Source organism: Lithobates pipiens, unplaced genomic scaffold (assembly GCF_037356315.1).
Source record: "Lithobates pipiens isolate NorthernLeopardFrog02 unplaced genomic scaffold, aLitPip1_a1.2 Scaffold_64, whole genome shotgun sequence".
Taxonomy (NCBI): domain Eukaryota; kingdom Metazoa; phylum Chordata; class Amphibia; order Anura; family Ranidae; genus Lithobates; species Lithobates pipiens.
Window position 1 is genome coordinate 1,450,322 of NW_027507886.1, and position 24,077 is coordinate 1,474,398.

Genomic DNA, 24,077 nt, shown 5'->3' on the forward strand with positions numbered 1-24,077 from the left:
GTATCCAAGATGGTGGCTCTGGTGATCCACAAGATGATGGCTCTGGTGATGGTAAAAAGAACCAGCTAGGGGAAAACAGTCATGGACCCCAGACACTGGTAGGTATCTAATTTTTTAAATGTCAGCAGCTAAAGTATTTGTTCAATTCAATTTAAGTATTTGTTCAAGCTGAAGTTCTTCTTATTCAAGGGCATAGTGTGGCACAGCATTGGGAAAATAGCAGTGTGCACTAACAAATAAAAGTTTTCCTAGCATACTTGCCAGCTAGCCTGCAAAAAAAAATAAAACATGGCATTGGCTAACAATTTACATTAGAAAACAGTGGTTTTCGTTGCAGACATTTGCAAACATACAGTATGTGGAAACCCCACTGCTTTATCAAGGCCCCTCTGTAAAGTGTGGTCCTAACTCTTCTAACAAAATGAATACTATTAATGGCCATAAAATAAAAAAGGCAATTAAAAGTGCTGCTTATCCAAACAATGTATATCATGCCAATTAAAAAATAAATTAAATTAACAGGTGTACTGTGGCAAAACATGGGAATAATTGTAGTGCGGTTTGATAGTGTCAGGCCTTTAGGGGATACAATTATAGTAAGGTGATCGTGTAAACAGAAGTGATCTGATAATATGTAGTCAAAAAAAAAAGTCAATCTTTAAAATATATAGTTTTTTTTTATACAATATGCAGGCAATAAACTTTTAACTGTTACAATACATAAGTAGGAAACAAATAACATATTATGAGTATCGCCTCTGATCTATATCATTATAATACCATATAAAGTACCATCATCTAGGAATTACAATTTTAAAAGGAGGGCTAGAATGGGGATGCCGGGTAGTCGCTCACACCAAACCCATAGGCAGTTCCATTCAGCCATATAGTGAATTGGACTAAAATATCACTTAAAAAGAATACAGTAATATGCACATCACAGCTCTAGCTGTGATGTGCATATTACTGTATTCTTTTTAAGTGATATTTTGTCTTGTGTCTTTATTAAAATTATATTAATTTTTAAATTTTCATTAGTTTTTGTTCATTACCAAGTACCGGTATAATCCAATTCACTATATGGCTGAATGGAACTGCCTATAGGTTTGGTGTGAGCGACTACCCGGCATCCCCATTCTAGCCCTCCTTTTAAAAATATAAGTAGGAAACAGATGGAGACAAAGTAAATAGTGACACATTGGCCACTTTCTCTCCATACTTATCCATGCCACTCCTAAGTGACACACCTGCCGTGCATGGTGCCCTCACCCATCTCCTGTCACCATTGCCTGAAAAGCCCTGTGCCTGCACTCTTATGATACTTTGTAGCTGGCTTTGTACAGTTTTTAGGTTGCAAAGCCTCCTTTTTTTTAGCTAGTGTAAAATGAGTGTACTTTAAAATGTCTACACAAAAATAAAGTATTTTTCCCCTCCCCTAGCAACGTTCTTGGAACTGGTTTTGTCACATTTTAGTGGCAGGGAGGATAATAGGTTACACTTAGCCCCTTGTGGGTCTCCTTAAGACAATGCTTTGTATAGTAAAAAACAGGACTAACATGTTTTCTTAGGGATGAATTATAAGAAATGTGAAAAATGCAGTTATCTAAAGCATCTCATTAGTTATTGAGTGTTTCTTAGGGGGAAGCTTGTAATCACACTTTCCAAAGTCTTGTCATACTGATTCTGTTCCTCAACACGTCCAGTATTTTAGAGAGGACCACATCAAAATGATCATAAGCATCAAGTTATGGCTTCTTGTTTCTTTATCTTCTGTTGCAGCAGGTAAGTGAAGTTTACTAACTTGCTGTTGGATTTTTAGCAGTAACCATTTAGGACTTACGGACTTACGAAATTTGTTTTCAAAATGCAGTGCAATATGCAGAATTGTATCGCATGGGTGTGAACACCCATGCGATTTGATTCTAGTGCGGACAAAAAGAAAGGTCCTGCACGAGTTTGGTGCAAATGCGTTGCAATTTGAGCCATATAAATCCATGGCTCTAATTGCACCCCAGAGACGCTGCATGTAATTTGCACGGTTCCTGTGCGAATTACATGCGGTGTCCCGCAGCGCATCGATGTGGACCCTGCCTTACATAAAATCATTGTTAGAGACTGTCATGAACAGGGGCTTAACAACAACAGTCCAAAACGTTCTTTCTTGTTGGCTATTTCCTCTCTGGTAAAACACTGTCAACAGAACAGGAATGGGGGTGAATCTCTCCAGTGTAGCGTTGATAAACAGAGAGGGGTTCCAGATAGACATACACCTTTAACATAACATTTGCCTAAATCATAGTTAACCTAGTCAAGACTTCATGAGGCTCCATGCACACTGGGCTTAAAAAAACGCCAGTTCCCCTGGCAGAAAAAAATGTTTATATAGAGCATTTTTTGTAGACAGTTTAGGCGCGTTTAGGAGAGCTTTGCATTTTTTCTACCAGAAAACTCCAATCAGAAACCCAAACCAGAAGGGTTTTTTTTTTCCTGCCTCCAAATGTTGAACTTAAAATATGCCTGTAATCGTCCTAATGTGCATGGACACATAGGATAACATTGAGCTGGTTCTACAGGCAGAAAACAAAGCTACTCCTAGTAGCAGAGATTTTTAAACCAGTGTACATGGAACCAGTGTACATGCCTTGTACACATGGTCGGAAATTCTGACGGAAAAGGTCCGATCGGATTATATTGTTGGAAAATCCGATCGTGCGTGGGCTCTATCGGACTTTTTCCATCGGAAAAAATTTGAGAGCAGGATCTCAAATTTTTCAACAACAAAATCCGTTCGGACTTTTTCCGATCGTTTTTAGGGAATTGCGATCGGACAAAGTGCCACGCATTTCCCTGATCAAATTACGAGACCATAGCTATTGGCTACTAGCCTCAACGAAGTCCCATCGTAATGAACGAACGTCATCCGAACGATTGGATTTTCCAACAACTTTGTCCGACCGTGTGTATGCAACACCAGTTTAGGACAAAATCAGTTGGAAAAAATCTGACGGATTTTGTAGTCGGAATGTCCAACCATGTGTACAAGGCATTAGAGACCAGAGCTTTGGACAGAAGCTGTCAAATAAGAGCAGCAGTGCAGCAAAACAAGTTAAAATTTTGCTCAGTAGCTCACCAGTATTTTTCAACATCTACTTTTTTGGGGAGGGGGGGGGGGGGGTATAAACCCTTGCACCACTTAGCCATTCAACCATCCAAGTCACAAATAATTACCGGGTAGTGAGTAGGAGTTAAACAATTAATACTGAGCATTTTGTAGAAATCTGTAAATCAAAATCAGTAAATCAAATTTACTGTATTTGATCTTCCAGATTGCTGCAAAAATATGTGAAATTGCTGGTAAAAGTTCCTATCCTCATCTAAAATAACAGATCTTTCTATGTTTAAAAGGATATCAAGAGAAAACACAAGTTATCAAAAAAAATAAAATAAATGAATTTAAGGATAAAGGTTGGCAACAAGGTTTTTGGGACAATTTGCAGGACGAGCAAATACTGTATGAAATGTGTTATGGTATTAATGAAAGATGAGCAGTACTCGTTTATTACACTATGTACCATTTTACTTTCATATACAAAGAAAAGTATTTATATATATATATATATATATATATATATATATATATATATATATACACACACACATATATGTATATATATATATATATATGTATCTCTGTAAACATGTTCACATACTTTACATGAACAGTGTATGCAATACAACCAACACTCACTTGACGCCAGGGGCAGATCCAGAATCTAGTCTTGGGAGGGGCACTGCAGAAAATTTTGCGGGCAATTTGTCGGGGGAATGGCTGGTGTTGGCGCTTCAATCATCTTGGCGCCATGGTTGATATGGTGTCAGGATGATTTAAGCGCATTATTTCTATTATTACATTGTAATTTAAAATTAAATAGTTCAACTCACCATAACGCAGAATCAGTGGGAGCCCTGAGTGTGTCACTTGCCACGTCGCCTGCCACCAGATGCAGCATGTCACTTGCCACCGTCGCCTGCCACCAGTTGCAGCATGTCACTTGCCACCGTGGCTTGCCACCAAATGCAGATTGTCACTTGTCACTGTCTCCTGCCACCAGATGCAGATTGTCACTTGCCATGTCATTTGCCACATCCCCTGCCACCAGATGTGGATTGTCACTTGCCAATGTCGCCTGCCACAAGATGCAGATTGTCACCTGCCAGTGGCTGTGTCCCAGAGTGAGGGCGGGCAGTGAGAGATGATGTAATCTCTCTGCTGCCCGTGCCTGCACAGGATGGCAGTGTTCTGTCAGAAGCTGAGCTGCAGTGATGCAGGGCGGGCAGTGAAAGATGATGTCAGAAAGCTGCTGCCCATCAGAATATGCAACCAAAGTGACGTTGCAATGTGGCCATCTTGGTACACCCGCACTTGTCCACAGTAAGCTTAGAGTTAGAAGTCGACATCTTTATACACCTACCGGAGTCTTGCTTTTCACAGTTATTTTTAACAGTAAACTCAGCTTATATAGTGAAATATAAGTTGAGTTTACTGTTAAAAATAACTGTGAAAAGCAAGACTCTGGTGGGTGTATAAAGATGTCCGCTTACCGACTTCTAACTCTAGGCTTACTGGGGACGAGTGCGGGTGTACCAAGATGGCCACGACGCAACATCACTTCAGTTGCATATTCAGATAGGTAGCGGCTTCCTGACAGAACATGTGCCTGCTCGCTTAGTCACACGCCAGTCCACTCACCAGCCTGACTTCCCGCTGGCATGTTCACTCACTCACCGGCCTGCTCACCAGCCTGCCTGTCTGCTCGCTTGCCCGCCGGACTGCTCAGTCACCCACTGGCTCACCCACTCACTATTGTCTCGGGGGAGCAATTGCCCTGTTGCCCCCTCCTGGATCCGCCCCTGCTGCACTTGACTCAAGTGAGTGTTGGTTGCATTGAACGCACGCATGTGAACATTAGGAATGAGCTTCGAGTTCGAGTCAAACTCATGTTCGACTCGAACATTACCTGTTCCCCGAACAGCGAACAATTTGGGGTGTTTGCGGCAAATTTGAAAAGCCGCGGAACACCCTGTAAGAGAAATCTACAGTGCTAATTTTAAAGGCTTATATGCAAGTTATTGTCATAAAAAGTGTTTGGGGACCTGGGTCCTGCCTCGGGGGACATGTATCAATGCAAATTTGTTTTTAAAAAACTGCAGTTTTTTCGGGAGGAATGATTTTAATAATGCTTAAAGTGAAACAATAAAAGTGAAATATTCCTTTAAATTTCGTACCTAGGGGGTGTGTATAGTATGCTTGTAAAGTAGCGCTTGTTTCCCGTGCTTAGAACTGTCCCTGCACAAAATGTCATTTCTGAAGGTCATTTCTGAAGGTCATTTGAAAGCACTTGCGGCTACAGTCACTGAAAGTCATTGATTAAAAAAAAAATGTGTGGGGGTCCCCCCAAATTCAATTACTAGGCCCTTCAGGTCTGGTATGGATATTAAGGGGAACCCTGCGTCAATTTTTTTTTTTAAAAATGGCGTGGAGTTCCCATCAAAAATCCATACCAGACCCTTTATCCGAGCACGCAACCTGGCAGGCCGCAGGAAAAAGAGGGGGTGACGAGAGAGCCCCCCTCCTGAACCATACCAGGACACATGCCCTCGACATTGAGAGGGTGCTTTGGGGGTAGCCCCCCAAAGCATCTTGTCCCCATGCTGATGGGGACAAGGGCCTCATCCCCACAACCCTTGCCCGGTGGTTGTGGGGGTCTGCGGGCAGGGGGCTTATCGGAATCTGGAAGCCCCCTTTGACAAGGGGACCCCCAGATCCCGGCCCGCCCTGTTTGAAATGGTAATGAGTACATTGCACCCCTACCATTTCACAAAGAAAGTGTAAAAAAAACACACAGACACCATTGGGATAAGTCCTTTATTAAAAATAAAATACATTTAAAAAAAGATTCCAGCGGTGGTAATCCACACTCAGTATCCTGCGATGGGTGATCATCTCTCCGGGGTCCAGCGATGGATGATCTCTCCAGGTCCAGGGTCCAACGATGATGTCCAGTGCAGCACATCCTGTCTCCACCGGAGACACACCGTGGGAATCCCGGCAGCCTGACAGGTCTCTTAGCTGAGGACGGGGGGCCACCCGTCATGTGACCCCGCCCCCTCTGATGTAATGCAGCGCGGGGGTACCCGCACGTCACTGGGAAGCCCGGGTTTCCCCTTGCGTCAGGGGGGACAGGCAGGGTCACGTGACGGGTGGCCCCGTCCTCAGCTAAGAGACCTGTCAGGCTGCTGGGATTCCCGCGGTGTCTCCGGTGGAGACAGGATGCGCTGCGCTGGACATCATCATTGGACCCTGGACCTGGAGAGGAGAGATCATCCATCGCTGGACCCCAGAGAGATGATCACCCATCACAGGATACCGAGAGTGGATTACTATTGCTGGAATGTTTTTTTTGTTTTTTTTTAATAAAGGACATATCCCAACGGTGTCTGTGTGTTTTTTTAAATTTTTTTACACTTTCTTTGTGAGATGGTAGGGGTACAATGTACCTGTTACCATTTCAAAACAGGGGGGATCTGGGGTCCCCTTTTAAATGGGCTTCCAGATTTTGATAAGCCCCCTGCCCCCAGACCCCCACAACGACTAGGCAAGGGTTGTGGGGATGAGGCCCTTGTCCCCATCAACATGGGGACAAGGTGCTTTGGGGGGGCTACCCTCCCAATGTTGAGGGAATGTGGCCTGGTACGGTTTGGGGGGCACACACTTGCCCCCCCTCTTTTCCTGCGGCCTGCCAGGTTGCGTGCTCGGATAAAGGGTCTGGTATGGATTTTTGGGGGGAACTCCGCTCCATTTTTTTTTATTTGGCATGGAGTTGCCCTTAAAATCCATACTCGACCTGAAGGGTCTGGTATGGATATTTGGGGGAACTTTTTTAGAAAAATTTGATGCAGAGTACCCCTTAATATCCATACCAGACCTGAAGGGCCTGGTAATTGAATTTGGGGGGACCCCCACGCATTTTTAGTTTTAATCAATGACTTTCAATGACTGTTCTCTGTATTACTGGGAGCAGACAATTCATTATAGCCGCGAGTGCTTTTAAATTACTTCAGAAGTGACACTTTGTGCAGGGACAGTTCTAAGCACGGGAAACAAGCGCTATTTTACAGGCATACTATACACACCCCCTAGGTACGAAATTTATAGGAATATTCCACTTTGATTGTTTAAAATCACTTCTCCTGAAAAAACGTCTGTTTTTTTTTTAAATTGCATTGATACATGTCCCCTGGGGCAGGACCCAGGTCTCCAAACACTGTTTATGAAAATAACTTGCATAAAGGCCTTTAAAATTAGGACTTTAGATTTTTCATGTTCGAGTCCCATAGACGTTAACGGTGTTCGGATGTTCAAACTAGTTTATTGCATGTAATAATGCGCACCTAACTGGGGGGTGTTCGGCTCATTCCTAGTGAACATGGGATTTGTTGTATTATGCATTCTAACTAAGGTATGTTTTTCTGAATAGAAATATTCAAGCTCCTAAAGAAGCGTCATTCTAGGTTGCAAAACATGTAGAGCAGAACTGTTTTATATCAAGGAGGACAAGTGGAACCCACTCTGAGAGGAGTATATATATATATATATATATATATATATATATATATATATATATATATATATATATATATATATATATATGTGGGCATATCTCAATTATTGTCACACAGGAAGTATTATCTATTACACCCTCCAGGGGAACCACATTGAGTCCTACCTATTTTTTGTCACATTATTGTCTTATATGTATAATGTTATGAATTTTATGTAGATCAATAAAATATATTACTTTTATACATGCCTCTTAAAGTCCATCATTCTAATTCTTATTCATTTCAGACTATTTGGGATGTGGCACATTATTACTATGGGTGCCTTATTGCCACCTAAGGGCACTGCAATTTAATCTAGTATTACATTAAAGTGGTAGTAAACCCGCTATTTTTTTTTTTTTTTTAACTCCTGCAAAGGAAAAGGCATAATGAGCTAGTATGCACCGCATACTAGCTCATTATGAAATACTTACCTTAGAACGAGGCCCCGACATCTGGCCCGATCCACGCCGAGGGAGCTGACATGCTCCCTCTGCGTTTCTTCCGGGTATCGCGGCTCCGGCGCTGTGAGTGGCCGGAGCCGCGATATCGTCACTCCGGCGCATGCGCGCGGGAGATTTCATTCCGGCCGGTCGGCTACTGCCGGATTTTCAGGCCGGGAATCCCCTTGTGCGCATGCGCCGCTGCAGTCAGCGGCGCATACCGAGGGGAATATCTCCTAAACCGTACAGGTTTAGGAGATATTTTTTTTACCTACAGGTAAGACTTATTATAGGCTTTCCTGTAGGTAAAAGTTTTAAAAATGAGTTTACAACCACTTTAAGTCTGTAAATCTTTCATGTTTTTAAATTATAAACTGCCATGCCATCTGTAGTTAATGGTGTGCAATCATCATGCTTGTCATCTTGTTATTTCAATTAAATAACTTCAACTAATCTGTTGGGCATAGAAAAGTAAACAGTATAGTTGCATTTAAATGTGTTCTTGTGCCAGCCATTTTTTTTTATTTATTTACATTCTTAAAATGTACAGATTTGGGAGAGTTTTGCATACATATGTTTGTTCGCGGAACTTTTCTTTTTCTTTTTGAAAGTTATAACTTCATTGCTAAAAAATAAACAACAGTGAAACATTACAACACTTAAAACAAAGATAAAATAAAAATGCATTAGGGTCAAATAAAGGAAGTTTTATACAAAATTGTTCAGACATGAATCATTTCCACCATAAATTGGCAATATGTGTATGTCAGAATTGGCGTGCCCTTAAAGCTGGACAGTATGCTGGGAGTAAATTGAAAATGCCGCTGATTTACATATATACTGTACTGTTCACAAAAGATCATAATTTGTGTATGATTTTGATATGGAGGACTAATATTGTTATTCACCGTGAAATAAAAATGCTTTTTAATTTTAACCCAAGATAATGTAAAGGTTTTGTAGCCAAGTAGCGCCATCCCTCTATACATAGTATACTATTCATAATGTAGATAGCCATTCATTATATGCACACTTGTCATTGGAACATATAAGCATACCTCCCAACTTTTTGACATGGGAATGAGGGGCACCTATTAGCAAAAATATGTAGGCATAGGACACACACCCCTGCCACACCCCCTTAAACTAGAATTGTACCAAAAAAAGAAAAATGCAAAAAAAAAAAAATGCAAAAAAATGCAGCAATTTAGAAATTTGTTGAAAGGTTTAGCACTGGGAAACACTTTTTGAAAGATAAAAAGTGCATTTTATATCCAACTATACAGATCAGACCAAAATGAGGGAAAAATTAGAAGGAAAGAGGGACAGAGGGACTTTGTTCCAAATCAGGGACAGTCCCTCGAAATCATGGACAGTTGAGAGCTATGCCTATAAGATTAAAACCTTTGGCAATCACAGTAACACACCTCTGCTAGGATCCCCACTACTAAACAAAATCTTTTCATGTGTTACTGGTTATAACCTGATTCAGGATATTATCAACGATCTGACCCAGGGATAAAGATCTTTAGGTCCCTTTCACACTGGGGAGGTGCAGGCGTCGGCGGTAAAGCGGCGGTATTTTTAGCACCGCTTTACCGTCGTTTTAGCGGTGCTATTCGGCCGAAAAAGGGTTTAAAAAGCACTGCTGCAGCAGCACTTTGCTGGCGGTATAGCCGCACTGCCCCATTGATTTCAATAGGTAGGAGCGGTTTAGGAGCGGTGAATACACCACTCCTTCACCGCTCCAAAGATGCGGCTAGCAGGACTTTTTTTTACCTTCCTGCTAGCGCACCGCTCCAGTGTGAAAGCACTCCAAATTTCACACTGGAGTGAAAGGAGCTGCTTTTTTCAGGCGCTATACAGGCGCTATTTTTAGAGCTGGAGCGCCTGAAAAACGCCTCAGCGTGAAAGGGGTCTTAGTTTATATTTGTAGTTTACAAGTTTTATTTGACACAGCTGAAAACAATTGTAACTTTTTTTTAAGATAAAGATCTTTATCCTGGTGTGTTTGTTTTGTAAACTAAAGCTGTGTATACAGGTTGACTTTTTTTTTTTATTTAACCAGTGGGTTGAAGGAAAGAAAAAAAAACTCACAGATCCCTGCATGCACACAAGCAATGTGGAAGCAGGAATGTCCCCCCTTGCTCTATTGTATTCTGACAGTGAGGATTCCTGATCAGAATACACAGATCAGAGGTGCAGCCATTGGCTGCAAGTGCTGATCGAATTCTGGTTTTCCAGCATGATCGTTTAAACAGAAGCTGGTCGTTAGACTGGCTTCTGTTGAACAGACATCAGTAGACACATACTAAAAACCCATTTCAACCAGTTGCTATATGTATACCTAGGGTTGCCCCCTTATCCCTTTAAACCCGAACACATATTAATTACACAGGTTCTGAGACTTAGTGCAGATAAGGCACTAAGTGAGTTTAAAGTGGTTGTAAACCATTTACAACCACTTTAACCTGCAGGTAAGCCTAGATTAAGGCTTACCTTTGGTGCTTGAAAAATATCCCAGACCTGCAAGGTCTAGAAGATATTTGCAAATCGCTGTAAGGTGATTTCTTCTGCGCATTTGCTGAAGTTAGAAAGGGAACGCTGTGCCGTTTCTAGCTCGGGTCATGCCGTTAAAGGCGGCTCCGACACGCATGCGCGGGAGTGACGTCACACGACTCTGGCCAGTCACAGAGCCAGAGTTCGTGGCCCCGGAAAGGAAGAGGGGTGAAGAATGGATGCTCGCTACTAGCAAGGAAGACGGGGACATTTCGGGCTTCTAATGCAGGTAAGTGTCACATAATGGGCTACTGTGCTTTACCTCTGCAGGGAAACGAAGAGGAAGAAACACCCATCAGGGTTTACTTCCTCTTTAACAGTGAGTGACTTATCAAAACAAACAGGCCAAAAATTGTCAAGCAAATTAGCTTCAGGCACTACTCAGTGACATACAAGCATATCCCACTTTTAAGTACACAATGTGGTTTATTTACTAAAGCTAGAAAGTGCAAAATCAGGCTCACTTCTGCATAGAAACCAATGAGCTTCTAACCCCAGCTTGTTCAATTAAGCTTTGGTAATAAAACCTGGACGCTTATTGGTTTCTATGCAGAAGTGAGCCTGATTTTTCACTTTCTAGCTTTAGTAAATAAACCCCATTGTGTACTTAAAAGTGGGGTATGCCTGTATGGTGTGCAGATTCCTCCATCCCCTTTTTCCTTGTTGGGGTTAATTGGATATTTGAGACATAATTATTTGAAGGTGGATGTTTGTTCATTAAGTATTATTCTCAGAGGGTTCATTCCCCCTCCCATCTTGGCTGCTGGATCATGTCATATCTGTACACAAGAATATGGCTCTGTAATTTTATATTGGCTGGCCATTCTCTTAGATTCATACTAAGTCAACAGAGGTGGCTTCAGACAATTTTTTGGGGGGTTGCTGTGCTGGAAGTATGAGTGAAGAGCTAACCTACTGTGTAGCTGTGGGCTGGACCAAAACTCGTGTGTCCAGCACATGGGCATAACTAGCAAGTGGGTTTTTCTTCATAAAGTGCTTTACCAAGGACAAATAAAATAATAAAGCTCAAATTCCCCGAATTTACTAATGTTGCTGCTCACACTGTGCTGTGTTTATCAAATAGTGTGGAGCAACAGATTTACACTCAATGAATATACCCAACAACTTAATATTGTGTATAATCAACAAATCAATACTCAGATAAATGTTAAAATATTTACAAAAAGTTAATACATGAAAACAATCCCATATATTACTTTGCCACCTAGAAATTAATAAAAACAGTCCTATATATTGCTGTACTGTATGCACAAAAAGAAATGAGTAAAAGTTCTTCAGTGAATTAATGAGTTCCACCACCATTTTTAAGCTGCAATCATAATATGTGAAAAAGTTACAAAACAACTTGTTCAGATCTAATATGTCTTGCCCACACTCCTTGTTGTTAGCGTTATCCACTGAGTTATGGTTGTAAATAGGTCAAAATTTTAAGATGAGTGCAGATTGTGAATGGTGGGGGAATTCACTAGATAGCATTTACAACAAGGAGTGTGGGCAACACACTGTGCAGGGTTCCGGAGTACGCTATGCACAGGGTGCGGGGTACAGGTGTGTGCTGTGCATAGAGTAAAGGGCTGAGGATTGTGCAGTGTGCTACATACAGAGTGCAGAGTTCAGGAGTGCACTACTTTCAGAGTGCAGGGTTGAGGAGCGTGCTATATGCACAGTGCAGGGTTTATAAGTGTGCTACATTCAGAGTGCAGCATTCAGAAGTGAGCTACATACAAAGTGCAGTGCTCATAAGTGTGCTAAGTACGGAGTGAAGAATTCAGGAGTGCACCATGTACGGAGTTCAGGAGTACACTACGTACAGAGCACAGGGTTCAGGAGTGTGCTACGTACAGAGTGCAGAGTTCAGGAGTGCACTATGTACAGGGTGCAGGGCTCCTTTCAACAGTGGAGGAAACAGAGGAATTGCAGGGGCGCTGCCCCATGACCATCAAACTTTCTCCTAAAGAATTGAACATTGTTTATAAAACACATAGAGAAATCCTGGTTCTATCAAACATTGGGGTGGATTTATTAAAACTGTAGAATGCAAAATCTGGTGCAGCTCTGCATAGAAACCAGCCTCCAGGATTTATTGTCAAAGCTTAATTGAACTAGCAAGTTAAAAGCTGATTGGCTACCATGCACAGCTGCACCAGATTAAAAATTAAAATACCATAGATAGGTTACATTGTATGCTAAATTCGACCTGGAAAAAGGTTGTTGTTAACTTTGACCATTGTAAACCATTGAGTATTAGATAAAGGTTTCAACCTCAGTTTGCAATTTCAATTTTAATTACACTTCATGTCATGCAAAAAAAAATGTGTATTATTAGAAAATATTGTTTTATTTTGCACCAATTAAAAAATGTATCTGAAAAGTCCCATCAAAATGGTATATATACTGCTACTGCAAATATGAAGTATCATTTACACATAAAGTTCTCAACAATAGAGATCTAAAAAAAACAAAATGTCAAGTTAGCTATATTATCAAAATTTTTAAAACTGAACTCCAGGAAGCTATACAAATATGCAATATACAAATAAATGGGGCTCTGTAATAATAGATTTTATTAAATGTAAGCAAAATATATACCTGAATTTGACCTGGTGTCAGACTTTTGCATTCTACTGCACAGCAGAGCTTAGAGAGGGGATTGAAGAAGAAGCACTAGGAACCAATTAGGTGTGCTTCAGTACAAGGAGACTGCTAATAGTTGGAGATAACAAAGTAACAGAGAGATGAGCTCTTCAATGTGCTACTTCTGCTGCCACTGTCCAGATACAATGAGGGGGTGGGTAGGGGATTTGTAAGTGAAAGTGAAACTTCAGCAAAGAATATTCAGGTCTCCTTACCTGCAAGGACAGGTTTTGCTGTATGGTGGAACTGTGTAAATCTCAGGACTGAATGGTCAGAAAAACAAATCATTTGGTACGATTCAGCTCCTGTATATGTTTTTTGAAATTTTTTATTTAGCGGCTTACCCAGAGTTCAACTTTAAATACATCTAAATGTATAATATTTATCTGACTGTAAACACAATATTGCACAAAATTCTCTCTATTTTTCAGATTTAACATCTTATGTTCCACAACTGACTAACAGTCCCATTCCAGGGAGAGTGACAGCTTCTACATTTGCACTAGACCAACCCCAGTGTCTATTTGGGAGCAATTCATCTAACACTGTTTGGTTAGTTGTCGCTACTAGCACAGGTAGGGAAAACTGAAGAGATCTTAAAATTCCATTATGTAACATTAAAAATAAACCTCATTTAACTCTTTATTTGCTTTTTTCCCCTGAAGCTTCTGTGGACAATTTATTACTGCAGGTCATAAAATCCTACAGTGTTTTTAGTAGGACAGGATACTACCATACTTTTGAAAAGCCCGAGACATTCTATGGTTGCGATAGTACTCCTAAATATGTGAGAGTTGGCGATGATTCTGTCTGCAGTGTCACAGACACTTACTGTAATAAATATTTACCACAAGGAATTTACAAGTAAGTGACCATTTATGACTATTTCCAATCCTGTTTTCTTTTTAGTTTTAAAAACGTTATTGCTCCTATAGTAAATGTCTTGTTTAATAAAATAAAAACCTAATATTTTTTCTAAAGATTCTCTGAAAAAAATGGACTGAAAGCCAGATTATTTCAAAGTTTGGGAACCTTGGCTTTGTTATGCAATCTCAACCTTAGACTAGTTAACCGTCAGCTATCTGTAAACACCATCCTTATTGGTAGTTGATTCTGAGCCCCAAAGGGGAACCATCCCTCCCATCTCCTTCCTTCTCTCAACTTTCTCTTTTGCTTCCCACTCCTCTCCCTGTTTCCAGTTATCTCCTCAGGTTTCCCTTCCTGGAAGCCTTTTGCCTCTTCTTTAAGCACTTAAGCAGGCCATAGACGATTTGAATCTCGGCCGGTTCAGGAGTGGCCAGCCGAGATTTGAACCATGTATGGGCAGGGTTAATGTACCCAAGTTGATCAATAGATCAGCTTGGGTACATTCACATATTGTGTTCTCCTTCCCCACCTGGGGAACACAATAGCTCAACAGGCGGGATACCCCCATCAACACTTATTGTGATGATGAGGGAACCAAGTGATTTTTTTTCTGCCACCCATGGTGGCAGGAAAGAAAAACGCTCTGTCTATGGCCGGCTTTAGGAGCCAACATTCCCAGACATCTTCATACGTGGACATCCTTGGTGGACAATTGGACTACCCTGTGAAGATTTCTGTTGTACCTTGAACTGCCCTCCCAGTTTGATTCACATGCTCACACCTGGCATATAAAGTTATAGCCCTGTGTTGGCAACTGTTTCATTATTTCCCCTTTTGAAAACCAACACAATTGTAGCACCCCCCTTGGGAGTATAGCTTTGTGTTTCCCTGCCTACCAGGGAGGCTATTAGGTAAATTTAAGTGTTCTCTGCCTACCTGGGACCAGTGATTTTTTTTGTCCGCGGTGGTGAAAAACCTAGAACACAAAAACCTGTAAGTGAAGAAAAAATGTGCATGTGAGACACACACTAAAAAGTTACACTTAAGGGTGTGCTTTAGTCCACCACCCTGAAGGGGTAGGACCACTACCCTGACCCCTGGGGTGCAAGGCTCCTGACGGGGACATGGTCTGAATAACCAGAATGCCTGGCAAACCCTGTTCTTCTAAGACAGCCAAATACATCCTCGAATATTAGTTCAGGGCAGCTCTCCTGAAGAGAGACCCCCTAAAGGCAAGGGAGGAAGGAACCTGATCGCCACACATCCTCACCCAAGACATCAGGGTAAACCGAAGAATTGCAACCCTTATCTGTGAGAAAACACACAAAAGTGAAAAGTGACAAACAAGTGGGGGAAAAATAAAAGGTGAAATACATGAATTATATGTGTGCAATTTATCTGTCCCACTGCATAGCTAGTCCACTATTTTCTATTTTAGATTAACAGATTCATGATTGGAGAAAAGCCAATGTAGCACCAATCTTTAAAAAAGGACCAATATATATCCCTGGGAACTATAGACCAGTGAGCCTAACATTAATAGTATGCAATCTCTTTGAAGGGATGATAAGGGACTAGATACAAGATTTTAGTAATGAAAACGGTATTATTAGCAGTAATCAGCATGGATTCATGAAACATTGTTCTTGCCAAACAAATCTTCTGACCTTCTATGAGGAGGTGAGCTGCCATCTAGATAAAGGAAGGCATGTAGACATAGTGTATCTGGATTTTGCAAAGGCATTTGATACAGTTCCCCACAAAAGTTTACTATACAAGCTAAGGTCTGTTGGCATGGACCGAAGGGTGAGTACCTGGATTTAAAGCTGGCTACAAGAGTGAGTTCAGAAGGTAGTGATAAATGGGGAGTACTCAGAATGGTCCAGTGTGAAAAGTGGGGTCCCTCTGGGTTCTCGCCTGGGACCCATACTATTTAATTTATTCAAAAATGACCTGGAGGATAGCTCAATCTCAGTATTTGCAGATGATACTAAGTTAAGCACGGCAATATCTTCTCTGCAGGACATGGAAACCTTGCAAGAAGATCTGAACAAAATAATGGGATGGGCAACTACATGGCAAATTAGGTTTAATGTAGAAAAATTTAAAATAATGTATTTAGATGGCAAAAACATGACAGGGGCAGCAATGGCATGCAATGCCAAGCTGCTGCAAGCAAAGCATATATAATATTGGCATGTCTTAAAAAGGGAATTAATTTCAGAGATAAAACCCTAACCTACAAGACTCTGGTCCGGCCGTACATGGAGTATGCCATCCAGTTCTAGGCTGCAGTCCTCAGGAAGGTTGTGCTGGAAATGAAGAGAGTACAGAGAATGGCAACAAAGCTAGTAAAGGGACTGGAGGATATTAGTTATGAGGAAAGATTATAAGCGCTGAACTTATTCTCTCTGGAGAATAGACATGTGTGAGGGAATATGATTTCAATGTACAAATTCCATACTGGTGACCCCACAATAGGGATAAAACATTTCAATGAAAGGGCATTTAAAAATACTTTCGGGCATTCAGTAAAATTAGAGGAAAAATCGATTTAACCGGAGAGGGTTCTTTACAGTAAGAGCAGCAAGAATGTGAAATTCTCTTCCACAAGCTGTAGTTTCAGCAGGATAATAATTCAGCATAGATAATTTCAAAAAAACTATTAGATAGGCACCCAAACGACCACAACATACAACGATATACAATGTAATATTGACATAAAAGCACACACACCAGTTGGACTTGATGGACTTATGTCTTTTGTCTTTTTTCAACCTCACTTACTGTGTAACTATATGTGTCCAGTCTGCTCACTGGAAGGATGCATAGAATATTATACTTCTAATGTTTGTCATAGCATTTAGTAAGATTTTATTCATGCTTTACTATTGTTCTAAAATACACTCAATAAACAGTATTACATTTTTTTTTACTTACAGGGTGAAATTTGTGGTCTTCAATAATGCAAGTGCATTGATTGATCAAACAAGCTGGTCAGGTTTAATCACACTTAATGCTGGTAATATTACTAGAGAATTTTTTATTTACATTGCAAATGTAATCTATAATTAAAAATAATGAAAGGTAAAAATGTGTTCTTTTTGGAAAAATTTAATAAAGTGGTCACAATAAGAATTGCTCAGTCATGTAAACATGTGGAATTGCACTTTAGGTACTAACTAGACGATTGTTTTGAACAGAGTGAGAAAAGCATAGACCTCTGGTCATGTTTTTATTGTGTTCTGTGTTCCACTGGTGGGGAGATTTTCCTAACAGGGAGTGATAGGATATTGCTATAGACTTTTTTTTCCAGTAAAGTGGGCAAGGTTTAGAGGCTCTGTCAGGTAAATCCTCAAATTTTTTTGGCTGGCTGTCATAGGATGTCAGAGAGACAGGGAGTGAGGTGAATCCCCCAATAGGGTGATGAACACAGAAACACACATTTATTCAAAACTAAAAAAACATTTGATTGGAGCACACAAGAGACTGTTCAGTACTTTTTAAAAATGATGTTTTTTTTGTTTTTTGTGAGAGGCAGCAAGGAGTGCATTCTAGCTGTATCAGCAGTCCACAAACCACAAGGAAGGACTGGGTGTCTGGGTGAATAACTTGAACTGCTTTGAAGATTGGCTATACTCCCTCTATTTACAATGGTGATAGAAAAAAATCACTCTTCTTTAAAATAATCACATTTTGTTGCTTTGCAGCCTGAAATGAAGACAAACATAGTTTTTGTTTGACCCAGCTCTATATAAAATCCAAGTGAAAGATATAACACCAACATGGCAAACAAAAGTAATAGAAAATAAATAACAGAATCACTGAGTTGGAAAAAGGATCACCCCCTTGTGTCAGTACTTTGTTGAACCACCTTTTGTTTTAATTACAGCCTTTAGTCTGTTGGGATATATCTCTACTAACTTTGCACATCTAGACTTTGCAATATTTCCCCACTCTTCTTTGCAGAACTGCTCAAGTTCAGTTACATTTGATGGTGACCGTTTGTGGACTGCAGTCTTAAAATTATTTCACAGATTTTCAATGAGCCATTTGCAATGTGGTTATAGCACTTTATCCTTTGAGCACTTATGATTTATTTGATGCACCCCAGATGAAGCTCTATTTTTGAGCGAAACATGTAGGGTATTTTGCTTTCTTAGGATAGGCTTTTTGGTGCACAATCACTTTTACATGTGGTTATATTTTGGTGGGGAGGGGTTTTGATCAGCTTGTTTGAATTCCTATATCTCTTAGAGCAAGAGCAGGATTGATTAGTACTGTGCAGCGTAGGACAGTTTGTGGGGCCAGAAAGGATAGGAGTAATAGGAAAGTATTTTTAGGAGTCTTTGAATAAGGAGGGACACTTTGATGACTCCTTGATACACTCCTTTTACCTGCTGTAATGTCGATAGAGACATACAGCTGAAAGGAATCCTTTGATTGCACCCCTCCCTATAAGTGAAATATACACACTTAACAGATCAATTTAATAAAGTCCTAACATACTTTAGCCGTCGTCCCTAGATTTTATTGATGTGTGGGCATGCGCACCTTGTTTGAAATGTGTATTATTACCAATAAAAGATACAACTAGTTCAGATATAAGAGGCCATTGTTTAATTGAAAGCTCAGAATCCTCAAGATGATTTTTTTAAGCAAAGCTTGTGACTGTTGTGACTGCACGTGGCCTTTCTTGAGGAATTACTTTTTTCTTGTCACCCTCCCATACAAGCCACATTTGTAGAAAATTTGTGATATTGTTGTCACGCACACAGTGAACACTCTTTGTTATAAATTCCTGCAACTACTTCAGAGTTGCTGTAGGCCTCTTGGTAGACTCTCTGACTAGTTTTATCCTGGCTCTTTCATCTAGCTTGGAGCAATGTCCCAATCCAGGGAGGGTCTGTGTTGTACCAAATGCCTTCCACTTCTTAATAATACACTTCACTGTGCTTCTAGGCATTGATAAATACATTGGATTCGTAGCATCACAGAGTGGTACTGTGGTTACGAGAAATAAGTAAACATATGCCACGACCCTATATATTACATTTGGAAAAAAAGGTTTTTGGATGATGGACTTTATAGGCACAGCACTAACTACATTGTTTTGTAAAAACATATATAAATGTATTTATTTACAGAAACATATGAAACATTTTTTTGAAAACATTGACTATCCACAATTGTGCCTTGAAGCATAAAACACACCACCTATGTATCATAGAAACTAGAGTACTTAGTAGTGAGAAACCCAAAGGTCCCTCGCCAAGGATTTGATGTAGTAACGTAATTTAGGAGAGGCGGTGTGTCGTGGTTCGGCTCAGCTCTATATGTTACGTGTGCTCAAAAACTCTTTTTCAGGAGCTTAAAGCGGGAGTCCGCCGGGAGTTCTGCCGTTTTTTTTTTAAAAGCCAGCAGCTACAAATACTGCAGCTGCTGACTTTTAAAATAAGGACACTTACCCGTCCAGCGCGCCCGCGATGTCGGCACCCGAAGCCGATCTCTCGATCGTCTCTCGGGTGCTGCCGCCGCCATCTTGGGTATGGGAATCAGGAAGTGGAGCCTTTCGGCTTCATTTCCCGGTTCCCTACTGCGCATGCGCGAGTCGCGCTGCGCAATAAGGATGGACCCGCTGCCTCTGGGATCTGTGTGTTTCCCAGCAGGCAGTGGGGGACTTTCGGAAAGGGGCGTAGATTCACGCCCCTTTCCGCAGAGAGCTATCCCGGAAGTGGGTGCAGATACCTGTACTGTACAGGTACCTGCACCCCCTCCCCCCTGAAAGGTGCCAATTGTGGCGCCGGAGGGGAGGAGGATTCCAATGAGCGGAAGGTCCACTTTAGGGTGGACCTCCGATTTAAGGCATATTCTATGAATAGAGAATCACAATTACGTTTCTAACATATAATTATAATACACAGTATTGTTCATAAAATTATACTTTAATGCTATAGATTTGCTGCTCAGCTTCCCAATTGCCACAGAAGGACTTTGGGACTATGTGAACAGGCGTAACATTAGAATAGTGTTATCTATAACAGGTGGTATGTGTATAATTTGACAACTTATATATGTATACATGAGAGAGATAACTTATTTTATTGTAGTCAAAAAGCAAACAAGGGACAAAGTCCATAGCACAGCCAGAGATATCTCATCAAATGAATTCCCAGCTAGTCTGTATCTGTAAAGAAGTTTTTTTAGGGATGAATATTAGGTGTTTAATAAAAATAGCAGTGTATGCACTATAATAGTCTTTAAAGGGGAGGGGGGGGGGGCAAATGCTAACTTACCTGTGAAATAACAATCAGACAGGAAACTTATGGTGATTGAGGATTAATTGCATAGCCAGCAAGGAAAATAAACCGTTCAGGATATTTGGAATCTGGAAATGTAGGGGATTCCCCACTATTCACACATCTCTATTATTCATCTGTTTTTTGTTTCCATATAGTATCTATTTGGAGAGGTATAGAACAAACATTGAGGCACTTGATTAGAAATATATTTCTAATCAGCAAACACACACAATCCCCCTACATAATCCCTTCTCAAGCTAGCACATACCATCAGCGCTGAACATCTCCTGCAGGGCTACACTCTACAGGGCTCCACAAAGTGTGGTGAAAAATGGCTGTATGAGAAGCAGGCAACAGGCATCTTTTTGTGCACTTGTCCCAGTTATGACATTAGAGTGGCGCAGCCACTAGTGACACACGACGACCCGACTCGTAAGCCACTGAGAATACACTTGACACCAGAGCTGCCTCGCCATAGCCATTAGATGGCAGCAGGGCAGCCTGATACCAACTACATGGCGCAGAGTACATAGCAGCCAGAGGGGGCAAAGATACCCCCTCCTCCAGATGCTAGAAATTTCAAAGACTGCCACTCAAAAATTAGTCAAACAGCGCTTTGCGGCTGTGTAGTCACAATAATATTGCCCAAACCCACGAGCAGGACCCATGCTGGCCAGAGGCAGTTAGGAAGCTCAGCAGCAAATGAAACCGGTACAACACATAATAATAATAATAATAATAATAAAGTAAGAATACCAATATATTCTTTATATAACCTATACAAAAACAACATAAATAGAATATATCGTGATGTCTTAGTAATTTTTTTCCTGGAACGAGAGGGGAAGAGGGGGAAAGTAAAGAAAAGTAAAAGAATTAAGAAGGTAATCGATCAATTTAGAGTCCACCTAGATCTAAATTGTATACATGGCCACTGAACCAAGAACGAGACTTATAGTTGTAACTTGTAAAATGTATAGTGGATTCTTGTTGTACGCTTCAAGGCACAATTGTGGATAGTAAATGTTTTTTAAAACTGTTTCATATGTTTCGGTAAATAAATACATTTATATACTTTTTTACAAAACGATGTAAGTAGTGTTGGGCCTATAAAGTCCATCATCCAAAAACCCCTTTTTTCCAAATAGGCATTGATAAAGCCTTTGACATTTTTGTATCCATCTCCTGACTTGTGCCTATCCACAACTTTAACCCGGAGATTTTTTGACAGTGCCTTGCCATCCATAGTTGATTGTTTGCTTCAGTTGCATTACCAGGGACTGAAATGCTCCAGGAAAGCTCTTTTCATGCTGGGCTAAGCTAAATAACCACAGCTGATCACAGCTGATAGTCAAATGGCTCTGTGTGCTATTGGGAAGGTGACTAGCTACACCTAAATGAGTTTACAAGTAATTTTTAAGAGGGGGTGATCCTTTTTCCAACTTAATGATCCTGTTTTTTAATTCTTTCATTTTTTTTTACTAACATGTTGGCGTACTATGGTGCTGGGAGAAGAGCAAAATCAAAAATTGAAAATAAATGAAAACATATATAGATTCTAGACTCCTATATAAATCCAAAAATAACATACCCCACTTACAGTGGTATTGTATGTATCCAAAAGCTTTTAAGATCACAAATGAGGAAAAAGCTGAATCTACACAATCAAAAAACACAATAAATTAGAAGGCACTACAATAATTATAGTACTAATAAATCCATCCCTTCCAAAAACATAAAAGAAAAAAAGAAAGCCCATTGATCTATAATAATTACCATGTGTGAGCAATAGCTCCAGTCAGTTAGTCATTTAAATATGGAGCCCCATGGAGACTGCCCTGTCCACCACCCTAGGAGACAAATGACTGCCAAGCTCCTGGTGTGGTGGGGATGTGTTGTCAGGTATTCGTAGCTTCCCCATCCAAGATGGTGGCAGCCGTACATGTAAAATGCCATCAGCTGCTGGTAGCATTTAGCATGTGTGTGGCCACATGCCTGCAATATATAAAAAGGTGGTTCTGAAGCAACCAAACAACATCATTTTGACAAATAATTGATTAGCAATGGACAAAACACAAATAACTGAAACTCAGGGCTTTTTTTCTCAGAGAATAGGTGCAGAAACTCCCCCTTTCTGAGTCCCCCCTTTTGTCCACCTCTACCCAACTGCGAGCACCCTCTACCTACCTGCCATTACTGCCCTTTTAGAGAATACAGAACCAAGTATATTTTTGTGGTGATAAGTAATTTGTATGGAATTTGTTAATGACAATAAGAAAAGCAATAAAATAGATCCCCTGTAGCTAGTAACAATAAAGTCTCCTCTAGCAACAATAGATCCCCCCATAAACAATGGGCCACCCAAAACAAAGTCCCCGGGCAGCAACAACAGATCTCCTCAAAGCCAGCATCAATAGACTCTCCAGCAGCCAGCAACAATAGTCCCCTCCCTCAACAGTAGATCTCTCCCAGCCATAACTGATCCCTCAGAGATATAAGATCCACCCCCAGCAACAATAGGTCCCCCACCAGTAAGAATAGACCCCCCTGCAAAAAACTGATTCCCTCCAGGTAGAATAGATCTCTCATCAGCCAGCATCAATACACCCTGCAGCACACCCCAGCACCCCTTACCATTACATACAGTCTGTGCTGGAGGTGCCGATACTGCGTTCCCCCGCGTTCCCGCTGAAAAAAAGCCCTGCTGAAACTGATAACTTTTCTATGGGTTAGTGAAAATGTGGCCCATATTGTTGACACCGTCATCTATATTTACAATATGTATTTGCTACGGTAAGAACTCTTGAAAACTTTTTAGGTAAAGCATACTGATGTGAATACCCATCTGTTAATTTTAGAAGACAAATGGGACAAATATTATTGGATAGCTGACCCTATTGAAGAAAGTAGAACTGCAACCAGGGCTGTTTAGTAAATCCTTTATTATTTATGTTAACAGGAATGGATCCAGCAAGAATTGATACTTGGCCAGGAGCACGTAGTGGGTGTATGATTGTTATTACTTCCATACTATCAATCCTGCTTGCTGTTGTCTTTGCTGCTCTGATTGGGACTTTCATCATTGGAAGGTAAAAAAAAATACTTTATTTACAGAAGTCATACTATTTAAACAATGCAACAGGATACAATTTGATTTAGCTGGTTTAATTTCCAAGTGTGCATATTTAGGTTGTAGCAACCACTGTAAGTGGTAAGTTTTCATACTTAAAGCATTTTTCCGGTTTTCAGTCAAATTTGATGCACCTCATTATATTTTAATTTGTGATGAGCTGAACTGTTTCAAGCAGGGTTTGATGAATGTCAAAGAAGTTGGGATGGCTAATAGGCAATGAGGTGTCAAAATAGCACTGGGGGTGGGGGATAAAGTGGGCACTGCCCTGGGGAACATGTACCATTGAAAAAAATGTTTTTAAACGCCTATTCAACCAGTAGCAGTAATCCAGGCTAGGGAGAGCTGCACCTTTGTGATGTTCAAAAACATAGGGAAAAACTGTTTAAAACTGCTGGCACACATACCCTCCAATGGCCTGCTATGTATTTTGGGGACCTTTGGAGGGCTGTTTGTGCT

General features: G+C 40.6%; 1 protein-coding gene across 1 annotated transcript in view; it reads left to right on the forward strand.

The window, feature by feature from the left end:
• The first annotated feature begins 1,624 nt into the window (after positions 1 to 1,624).
• The window catches only part of LOC143958913 (uroplakin-3b-like), a 32,077-nt gene continuing 9,624 nt past the window's right edge, over positions 1,625 to 24,077 (forward strand). Inside the window, exons 1-5 of the mRNA XM_077467897.1 lie at positions 1,625 to 1,782; positions 13,751 to 13,894; positions 13,985 to 14,183; positions 17,129 to 17,208; positions 23,448 to 23,577. Coding sequence (XP_077324023.1) covers positions 1,728 to 1,782; positions 13,751 to 13,894; positions 13,985 to 14,183; positions 17,129 to 17,208; positions 23,448 to 23,577 — 608 coding nt within the window. The 5' untranslated portion in view covers positions 1,625 to 1,727. The remainder of the gene's footprint in view (positions 1,783 to 13,750; positions 13,895 to 13,984; positions 14,184 to 17,128; positions 17,209 to 23,447; positions 23,578 to 24,077) is intronic.